This window comes from Montipora capricornis, chromosome 12 (genome assembly GCF_036669925.1).
Source record: "Montipora capricornis isolate CH-2021 chromosome 12, ASM3666992v2, whole genome shotgun sequence".
Classification (NCBI taxonomy): Eukaryota; Metazoa; Cnidaria; class Anthozoa; order Scleractinia; family Acroporidae; genus Montipora; species Montipora capricornis.
In genome coordinates this window covers 37,242,515-37,254,044 of record NC_090894.1, presented here as the reverse complement: position 1 = coordinate 37,254,044, position 11,530 = coordinate 37,242,515, and the positions used below count along the sequence as shown (strand labels likewise).

At 37.7% G+C, this 11,530-nt stretch overlaps 1 protein-coding gene across 1 annotated transcript; it reads left to right on the top strand.

The window, feature by feature from the left end:
- The first annotated feature begins 4,655 nt into the window (after nucleotides 1-4,655).
- LOC138026535 (uncharacterized) lies at nucleotides 4,656-11,363 on the top strand. The gene is made up of 3 exons (XM_068873922.1): nucleotides 4,656-6,388; nucleotides 9,131-9,896; nucleotides 11,140-11,363. Exon 1 carries the CDS (start codon nucleotides 4,755-4,757, stop codon nucleotides 6,378-6,380), a length of 1,626 nt encoding a protein of 541 aa, XP_068730023.1. The 5' UTR covers nucleotides 4,656-4,754; the 3' UTR covers nucleotides 6,381-6,388; nucleotides 9,131-9,896; nucleotides 11,140-11,363.
- The last annotated feature ends 167 nt before the right edge of the window (nucleotides 11,364-11,530 follow it).

The following is an 11,530-nucleotide window of genomic DNA, read 5'->3' as shown; positions in this document are numbered from 1 at the left end:
ACCATTAATCTCAAAATTTTCTGGGGGAGCCTGCCATGCGGGAGGTCGTGAGTTCGACTCCGGCCGGACCAACACTGAGGAGAAAGTGCTGCCTTTGTAATTACATCCGCAAATGGTTAGACTTTCAAGTCTTCTCGGATAAGGACGATAAGCCGGAGGTCCCGTCTCACAAATAACTTCCACGTTCATTAGTTCCCTATCTTACAATGACACTTGGATTCTAAATATAAAAACTGCAAACAATAAATAAGAGCGAATATTGAATCAAAAAATATATAACATTTGCTTTTTTCTGAGTTTTAATATAAAGTGAATTTCTATAAAAATGTGTTATTAAAAAGGACAACATGCTTACTGTGATGGACTGAGAACCCAGGCAAACTGCCAGTTCCCGGATGAACCACCCAAATTCTTGGTCATTAATGTGGAATTCCTGGTGACCACTCGAGTACTGGGGGAGAAAGATCTTCCAGAGTATTCAGTTCCTTGGCATAGGGTAGGTTTAAAAGACATTCGATATATAGTAGAAAAAGATTTCATGCCAGAGCTGTCAGAAGTTGTCAGGGCATTGCTTCTGTTATGTCACAAATTGTCTTTGTGTTCTGCTTACTGCATTCTGTATGCCTATGCGAGTTGGTCTCAAACATGGTATTTCTGGGAAAACCTTTCAAACGGTATGCATACATGTACAATACTTTCTGACAGAATCAATAAAAAGAAATATTCATTATCACATGTAAAAGTAAAAGAGTTATTTATTTTGCTTTGATTGTCATTTACTTTTCTTGCTTGCATTTCAGTTATCGGCTATATGCAGTAACATTCTATGCTTACCAGCATTACACATGTAATATACTTTTCAATGTTGCATGGTTGGTATATGATGGCCTCAAGGAAAGGAAGAGCCCAGGTGCTGGTCTCAAGTCCTACACACCTCAGTGGAGTGCAACGAAATCTGTCACATTGCTTTTATGTTTGAAAAGGTCAGCTCACAGCACCACACACACACGAACGGCTTTGACTTTAACAATTATTGTGGATTTAATGTTGTCTGCTAGTGCTGGCAATACACTGTAAACATTTTACAAAGAAGAAACCACTATGAAATGCAGGATGCTCTTTATTTAAAACATTTCCTTTGAGGTATGTCCCACTCCCAAATGGAAAGAAAAAAAAATCTGCAGAGTGTAATCTCCAAAAAATTATTGCGCTTCTTTTCGAATGATAGAAAAAAATATCTGCCTTGTTGGTCAGTTGGGAAAAAAAGGTCTTGCCACTGAGAAATCTTCGGATACGGCTTCTGTCCACAGATATCCGATGAAAACGATCACTGAAACGGAACTTTTTTAAAACACTGACGTCACAGTATCATTTCCAATGCACTCCGCAATATTATAAACTCATTAAAGATGGCGGACAGGCGCTCAACTTTCTTGTCTTTGATACTTGGGCCTAATTCAGGGGCGTAGCTAGGATTTTTCAAAGGGGGGGGGGGGGGTTACATTCTGTCACACCCAGGGTACTTACCGGTCATCCACGGTGTTTTTGGTGAAACTGACAATATTTCGGGTGAGCAGCGAGTGCAGGTTGGGTTGGAGGGGGTTGGAACAAGCCTACAAAATAGCCGCATACTATAGATCTCAGACGGACCGTTGATTTCAGTCTGCGGTTAAGAAAATCTGATCACGTGATAATTTTTTGTGGCTATACCGATCACGTGGGCGCTATTCCTTCGTTCTTCCCACGGCCGAGAAAAGAAAAATACCTGAAGAAAAGTTTCCACCTGCTGCTTATTTCCTCAGACCAGGCTTTTCCTGGGTTACCCATAATAGCTTCGGCCGGTTTTACTCGCCGTTAACATCGTTTCGCGCTTTCCTCTTTGGGGAGAGCAACAGAAACTAGCGTCACGAGATCTGTATTTTCGAAACCACAGAGCCACAAAAAGTGTTATCTCGTGATCAGAATGTTTTAACCGCAGACTAAAATCAACGGTCCGTGAAGTGGGCTGAAAAAAGTCCTTGTCCACGGACGTCTGAGATCAATAGTACATGAAGCAAGGGGGTATTTACATGAGGCCGGGACAAACTCAGACCGGCATCAGTTCTTATCGGCCTCCATACATTTCTTTTTATGCGTTTACATGAGACCGGTCTGACTTCGTCTCGGTTGCTGGACAGAGAAGTGAAATTCTCAGACCAGGTCCGGAAATTTCAAGCCTGTATGCTTTTGGGTCAGCCATATATTTATTAGAAAAAACATATCGTTTCATCTCGAAACCAGGCACCAAGCATCTCGTCCGGGTTTCATGTAAAAACAGCTGCCAAAATTACATGCCGGTACAAGTTCATACCGGTCTGAGTTCGTCCCGGTCTCATGTAAATACCCTTTAAGTTGCAGGTGATATAAAATTACTCTGTACCAGTCTCACAGATATGGTTTGTATTATGTTGCTGACTGTCACAAAGGGGGGAGGCGGGGTCAAGGGCACCCCAGGACTCCCTGTAATTGCCTGTTTTTAAGCAACTTTAGCTTTGCTATTTCTTCAGCTGACTATTCTAATCAAAGATGGCACGAATTTATTATTTTGCGGGTTCATAATAAACATAAGAGCGAATACCAAGAGATTATGAAGGTAAGAGAAGTAATCCCTCATATTGGCCCTATTCCCATCGTAATCCCTCTTAAGTTATTTTTAGATCTCCTGCGAGATCCGGTATTCCCGTGAGGGTTAACTGATAGCCAATCATATGTCCCCATTTTTACCAATGTTGACAGCTGAGCGAATTCCACGCAATGACTGGTAAATATGGAGACATATGATTGGCTATCAGTTAACCCTCGTGGGAATACCGGATCTCGCAGGAGGTCTAAAAATAACTTAAGAGGGATTACGATGGGAATAGGGCCAATATGAGGGATTACCTCTCTTACCTTCATACTCTCTTGCGAATACTCATGCGTCATGCACGCACAGTGGGGTTATCGTTTGAAAGTTATCGTTTTCAAATGTAATCTTCTTCAAAGCGAGTCTAAGTGAGAAGATTTTTTTGTGATTTTAGTTAATTCTACTTTACATATGAATGAAACTAATTTTCAAATGAAAGACTTCGCACTTAGACTCGCTTTGAAGAGGAGGCAGACATGAAGTCGGAAATGGCCTATGGGAGCATGCTCCAATTTTCGTTCTGTTGCTCTAATTTCTGTTCTAATTTCCGTTTTTAGTGGTTCTGGTTTCCTAAATTCTATGACAGTGATTCAATAAAATGAACAAGTGTGGCAAGGACGAACCCTCATAGGAATAGCCGATTCACTCAGATATTAATGAGTTTATTCCAATAATAGACTGATACATTTTTGAAAGTTTTTATTTTCGAATTTTGGTACTCAAAAAAGCCAGCCACCACCTTTTGGAAGCAGAGTTTTAGTTAAAAGGAATATTTTATTGTCTTTAAACCGGGGCAATTTAATTTTTTCTATATCCAAACAGATAAATTCAAGCGGATAAAAAATATTTCATTTAGCCATGTTCATCCATCTCCCTTTTAATAAGGCTTGAAAAGTTTGTTCTTTGGGTGCCGCTATGACCGTATGCAGGGCCGTATCCAGTATCAGGCAAACCAAGGCACTTGTCTCAGTCATTTTTTCGTGATTTTTTTTATTAAATAAAGCGTGATTCCAGTGTTGTCTTCAAAATGTACTCATCATAAACACCTAAAATACCTACGAAGAGAATTTAACTATGGACATCGCCTCAGTCATAATTATTTTCTGGATACGGCCCTGGTATGCTCATCTTTAAGACAAAGTAACGAAATATATATATATATATATATATATGCTCGAAAAGTCGGTTACTGCGGCTTCAGTTTGGTAGATGAACTTATGTGTTTTGCACATGCTTAGGGCCTGACCGTGACATGGTGAATTTCAACCCGGGCTGAAATTTCAATCCGGTTAGCTGAGCTGAGATTTCAGCCCGGGTTCTGAAAGAAATCCTCTTAAAACGAAAGTGGCGGTTGCATGGAGAAGGTATCATCTCGGGCTGAAAATCGTAGCCCAGTTTCTGAAACCGGACTAGGATTTTCAGCCCGGCCAAACGGGCTGAGAAATCCGCTAAAAGTCCATCTAATCGAAATGAAATTTCAGCCCGGGCTGAAAAAGGAACGTGAGCATGTGCATCAATTGTGTTTTCGCATCTCAGTAAATTTGGCTGAAATTCATCATGTAGTCGCAACAAAATATTTCTGCCAGGTGGGCGGAGAGATATTTCAGCCCGGGCTGAAACTCGCCATGTAATCAGGCTCTTACGGTGTACTTTCGATTACTTGCAGTTGCTGTCTATTATTAATTTTAGCAGAAACGTAAAAGGAAATGCGGAACAGCACAGTTTTTGTTTCGTTTAACACACTAAACTGAATGAATGTAACGTCTTTCGATACTAAATATAGCCTTCTTCTCACAGTGCTTTCCAAACCACTTATTTCCATTAAAATTTAAAAGCGACTGTGTAGGCAACATATGACGCGAGAAAAGTCCAGAAGCGGTGCAATTTTTAATCGTGGGTGGACCACGCGAAACAAAGAGTAGAAAAACTGGGAACGAGAAAGTTGGGAAGCAGGTGGTTTATGATACGCATGCGCTTGCCGAACAAATAAAAAAGTACCAAGTCGTAGGCTGAATGATTTTTGTTAGAGAACAGCTGACTGAGGTTGGTCGAAGTTTGTCTCCCTGGGGACAATAACGCAAGAAAGATCATGTCTGAAAGTGAACAAGACGTACAAGAGGTAGATCAGTCGTTTGTTTGCCCATGCGACCCTTCTCACCGCTTACCAGTCGCCGAAAAGGAAAAGCAGTTGATCGAATGCAAAGGAAATGTTGCCATCGATGAAAAGGCCATATGTCCTTTCAACGATAAACATGCGATTTTTGCCACAGAAATGGACTATCACGACCTAAAATGCCCAGATAATCCAAGAGAGAACGGTATACGACTACAGAATGGTAATAAAGTTGAGGCTAGTGAGGCAACTCCGAAAAAGCAGTTATTCGAAGTGTTTTCCTCAGCAACTACTTACAGTGTAACGTCGTGTGAAACGGCTTCGACCGGATGTGAGAGTGGGCTTCGGTTAGTGGGTGGCATACGAAGTTGCGATTCATTGATTGGCGAAACAGATGGAAGTGATGCGAACGCCATCCACAGTTATCCAGATTTGGTATCAAACGGTGAAAGACAGTCAGCAGATGATGGGTTTCACGAAGGGTGTTATGACGATAGCAGAGAAATCGATCCAGTTCAGGTCAATGAGGGGTTGATGTCTTCAACCCACAATACCTTAATTGAAAAGCAATTAGAAGAATTGGAAAGTGACTTATCTTCAGGAACCAACAACTCCATGGAAACTGTTGAAAGGTTTGACTATACAAAATATATACCAAGCAAAGATCTCAGAGAAGACTTCCTTAAGTTAATTGGTCAACCAAGAAATGACCAGATGCTCGGAAAATATGAAATGTTAAATCAGCAGTGTTATGGCTCCATTCAACAGTGGCCCCCCAATGGCTACAATTACCATCCTACTCTGTATCATACCCCCAATGGCTTTCACTCTCCCAGTGTGCAACCAGCTTACTTATCCTTCTCTAACACATATCATATCATCCCAGCAGTGTCAGCTCAAGCACCTTACTCAGGATCATATGGATTTCAGAGTAAGTCTCCTGGCCCAGGAAGTTTCCTTCACACACAAGATCATGTGTATGACTACAATATGTACCCTGCAACTCGAGCCAATTACCATCGACCCTACTTCAAACGTCGAAATCACTACCATTTCCACTCTCGCTACCACAACAATGAAAGCTACGATTCTAACAATCATGTCAACCACCATAACCAAAGTTATATTAATGGTTTCAATCAATCAGAGGATGGTGTCATCGAGAATAGCTGTCATCTTGACAAGCTGAATGGCATTGCAAGTCACAATGATGACACATCAAAATCTCACCGTACGTGGATGAAAAATGGATGTGATAGTACAAAACAAGAGCTGCTTTCCCCAAAGCTGGGTCACAGCAGCTCTGAAGTAGAAGATACCAAGGGAAAACAGCAATTTGTTTACATTGGTGAAGTATCAGACAAAATGCAGTGTGGAGATGCTAAAAGCGATAACCAGGAAAACCATTGTACCATGATCAAAAGTAATATCAGAAAGAGTGAAACTGAGAAACAAATCAGAAAAGTGAAAAAGAAATTGGCTGCAATAAGTGAGATGGAAAAGAAACTCCATCAGGGTGTAAACCTTGACTGTGATCAGTTGAAAAAGTTGTCAAGGAAAACAGAATTTGAAGACCAACTTCAGTCACTGTACTTGTCATAAAGAGCAGGGTGAGTCATACAGTAGATTGTTTTTTCAAGCCAAATTTATTGTTTGCTTCTTAAAGCCTCCCATACAAAATAGTGATCAACCTTTTTGTTTCTAGCCATTTTATTAATGTTATATTTACTAATACTAAGAGACGCAGTTTAATTTTAGTGTTGTCTTGTTTCATTCTTCTGAAATTATTGATAAATTTGTCTCTCTTTGAGAATCAACATTTTACCAGGGTAGAGAAGACTGCAAGAATTTTGAAATAATTTGTTATTATTCTAATTCTAAATTATCATTACCATTGCTAAGTATTAATCCTAGTACTGGTAGCTCAAGATTTACAATATTATACATGTAGGTAATAAATTTCAGAATAAAATTATGTAGGCAGCAAATGCTAAAATGGCAGCATCTTCATAAAGTGGTCAGAACAGGTGTAACCATAGAAACAATATGGCTGAAAAGGAATTTTCTTTCTTTTATTTCAGCTGTCTTTATTTTCCCACAAAATTGTCCAAAATTGTGATTTTTTTTTTCAAATACACTCTTTTGTATTTTTGTCCATTAAATAGAATTTAATGTTGGAATATGGCTTGGTGGTGAGAGAGGGGGGATTAGATGGGATGGTGGAGACAGGAATATTAGTATTATTGACGGCAAATTAATTTGTTCTTTACATTTGAAATCTATATCCAATTCAATGGGAAAATATTGTTCTTGAAGCCGATTTGCTGTAGCTTTAAAAAGGACAAGAAATTTCATGTTGTATACTGCTCCCTGCTTGAGATTAGCTAAGCCTAAAAACTCTTGTTTTGGTCTAATTAGGTCTAAGGTTAGCTTTATTGAATGTTTAGGCTTGTTTCTGTATTCATTGGTAAAACAGACACCTGTGAATGAGACCTGTGACCTGAGACCTGTGTTTTGTACCTGCCGATCATGATCAACAACAGCTGGATGAAAGATTTTTGTGCCCCGTGGCATTTTTAGCAGCTATAATATTCATTCGTTCGTAGTACAAATTAACATGAATAGTATGCCTCCAAGTACAAAGGATTGATGTGCTTCAACTTTCTCAAACATTCGATCTTTCTTAGTTGAGGACCTTTACACACATAGTATTATTCAAGCAAAATGAATTTAGTAGCTTCTAAAACCTTGTGTGCTTGTATCAGTCAACAATGCACCCATGTTATTTCCTGTAAAGTTCATTTTTATCAATTTCATGGAATAGTCCATAAACTACAGTGGTAATTTTTCATCAAACAGTAGCTTCCAGGCATCTTGTTTGGCATGGTCATGACCGATATGTGTCTACAAACCCTTCTAATTCAAGATGAGAGTCAATCATTCACCTGTATGTAAGCAGATGACTTTTTTTACCCTTTCTTTTCAGTTCTTTTGGCAAGTTTTACAGATAACTCTCTATATATAAAAGACACACTATTGCTGGGGCTGTAGAGAGGGAGGGCCCAGGGGGGCTATAGCTGCCTGCCCCCCACTCTTTTTCTACAGGGCTGTTTACTCCTAAATCCTTCCCCCCTTCCCTTACACTTCTGTGATGCATATTAAAACCACCTAGCCCCCCCCTCCCCTTCACTTTCAAATGTAGTCGGCACCCCCTGTTTTGAATTAATAGACTGCATGGAAACCAGGTGTCAGATGCAGCTGTAACTACCACGGTTTATCTTTTTGCTTTTGACCATCGTTTTGATTATTACTATTATATTATTATTATTGTTGTTGTTGTTGTTGTTGTTGTTGCTGTTGTTATTGTTATTGTTATTGTTACTATTATTATTATTTTTATTATTATTGTTGTTGTTGTTGTTGTTGTTCTTATTATCATCATCATCATCATCATCATCATCATCATCATATGTGCAGGCTACTTAAGAGATCTCACTGCCACAATCTGTCCAAACAAGTTGATAAGATCTCTTTGATTTGCAATTATAGTTTATGTAATGTTTTAAAAACGATCAGCAGTGTTTTATCAGGTTTAAAAACATGAGGCATAGCCAAGTGTTTTTAGACCTGATAAAACACATGCTGCAAGTTTTTGGAAAGGCCACAAAAAGCGTGTCCCCCGGGAGTCCAAACAAAGGTTTAAATGACAGAGGAAGATAATTATTATTAGTATATACATGTATTCACTCAGTGATCTTGGTGTTTCAAGCAATCTGATTGGTTCGCTATCTTGGAGTAATTGAGCATTATTCACTCCCTACGGAGTGCTTTGTGCCGCTGGCACGTTTTCCACGCATGAATTGAGATGCCAATTAAATTGACTTTGGATGGTTTTTTCTGAAATTGTTGTTGAGATCACTTCGTGAGTATATACTAAAATAATTATTCTTTTCAATCTCGATGAAAAGTAGCAGAATATTTACCTCACCGCTTTGCGGCTCGGTAAATATTCTACCACTATTCACCTCGATTTCAAAGAATAATTGTTAATTAGCATACAATAAAAACAAGCCAGGCCTCATTACCATTCTTTATATTGTATAGAATTCTAATCAGGTTTAAAGCTTATACGAGTGACATAATGTCAATGTTTTGAGAGGCTGTTAGCCTCATGAATTATAGATGAGTTTTAGTTTTTGAAGAGGTTTTTTTTGTGACTGCCTTTGTTTTTCCTGCGTACAGAATATATTCCCCTAGATTAGTTTTTGTGGTTTTTGTGGATTGACTGCATTTATGTCAGTGAGAATAACAATAGTCATACATAGGTCAACACTTTTCACTTGTATTTTTAGGCTCAAGATTACATTTTGATTTCTTTATGGAAGAGGATTTAATGTTTCTGGTGTCCCAGTTACCTGGCATTGATGTTCTCTCTGAAGGAAGATATGCCCTCGGAAGTTAAGTAATTACCAGTACTTAGTTTTCTATGTAACGTGAGTCAGAGTTATCCGTCTCTATGCAAACTAATTATTTACAATCAGTTGCTACAATATATGTAGTTCACACAGTTACAGTATTATGTGACTATGTTTTCTTTAAAACTTTAAAATGCAGCAAGCGTGTCTAAAATACTGTTATTATTTACTGTACCCTCTCCTACAGTATCTACCTGATGTACTCAAAGGAGAATGGGCATATCTTTATATATAAATGCTCTATTTCTTCCGTTGTGCTCACTCAAATTCTGGCTTTTTGTCAACAAAGATCCTAAAAGATCCTAATTGCAGATGATGCTGTAGGTTTGAGCTATATTCTACGCAGTTGACGGTAGTTAGTTAACAAATTTAATGTAAATTACATGTAGGAAAGTTGGTGTATCTTTTGATGACTACCGTAATTAGAATTTATCCATGGGTTACCAGTATGTAGATTTGTAAATGGTCATGTTAAAGTACTGGTATGTTATTATTCCCAAAAAAGATACGTAATTTTGTGTTATGTCTTTCCAGACAAAAAGGTAATATTGGTAGATTAACAGGGCACAGCTGGATGAAGTGGCCTTTTAGCAATAAGAAGTGGATTTTTGTAACACACATCAATCCTGATCATCTAATTTGGGTAAAGGATTTGCATTTGATAATAATAATAATGGTAATAATGATAAATTTAATAACTGTATTGTACATTCAAATGATTAGCTAAATTGAAATTATTTATTTATTTATTTATTTATTTATTGGATAAAATGGTTATTTATTTCATTCTTCACGAGAATGTTATTTATCGTTTATCTTAAAATTAATTTATGAGGAGATAATATATTCAGTTCTTCAACTTATCCCACAGAGTGCATAGAAGGGGCATATTTAAATATTAGAACGTGTAGTATCTAAAGGCTTGAGATGAATCTGAAACGAAGGGAACAAAACTATTTTGTGTGTGAAAACTTGTTGAAGAGAAAAACAAGCATAAAAGAAGATATGATAATGACGTTAAATTCAAAGCAATGGTGTAAGATCTTATTTATTGTAAAAAAAAAGGAATGTCAGTACCTGGAACAAAATTATTATCCATCACTTACGGTTACCTGCAAGTACTTGCTTTTTGAAACAAAAGTATCTTGATAGCACACGTGTGTTGAGCTCCCACCACAGGGAGCAGCTACTTATGAAGAAAGATGCTTTTGTTCATTGGCACAATATATAGTATTTTTTTACTTATTAAAGGGACCTGAAGTTACTAGAGTTGTAAAGAATAATTTATTTACTGTTGAAAGTGTAAGAACTATATATTTGAAACTAAAAGAAAATTTCATTACTTCAATCATACTTGTTTAAATTTTTGGACAACTTCAGTGCTAAAGGCATGGCAATTTTCTGTAAACCATAGGCTGAATCAGTCATTAATGGCATAAATTTGAAAGTCAGCTCTTCAAAAAAGTTGCTTAAAAAATATATCTTCTTCAATTTAGATTTGTGGTCATCTAACTAATCAGTAATTTGTTTTTGCTCTTGTTATTTATGAAAACAGTGCATAACAGCTGAAATGGTTCAAATCAATTCCCATTTTGTGGTTTTGTGGTACAAGTCACAATATCGTACAGCTCAGCATGTCTTTCCTCTTTCCTCAATGTGACACATTGATTTACTGAAGCAAAAATATTCTCAAATAATCAAAAATCATAGAATCGGGCTATTAAAAACTACAAGATATAATTTGTTTGACTTCAAGGGACAAATACTTTCAAGCACATTTAAAATTACAGAAACCTTGTGTTATTTATTTCATTCCTCTATTAAGAGATTATTTTTAACGATAATCATCAGTATTGTTCCTCCTTAACCAGTCATTTTCCACGCAGGTATGAAATACCTCAGTGTTATATGGTCACTATTGGCAGTCACTCAATAACTCAAGTGTTATATCTCACTTACCCAGTGGAGATGGGAGTGGTGTGGGTGCTGTAAAAATTACAGGGAACAGCTGTAACTTATCATTAAATTGCACAATCTCATGTTATGGGTATCATCCTGAGAGGTACAGTGTACTTATTCCGAAACAACGAATAAAATGAAAATAATAATATATACTAGTTATAGCTGTCGCTAAAGTACCAACGAGCCAAGCTTGCGTGATCTGGCGGCTGCAAACATCACGCGGCGTACTCGTGCTTAACTCTCATTGGTTATCGCTACGGTCAACATTTCATCGCTTTGGTCTACATTACAGCTTTTGGTCTACATTACACTCAA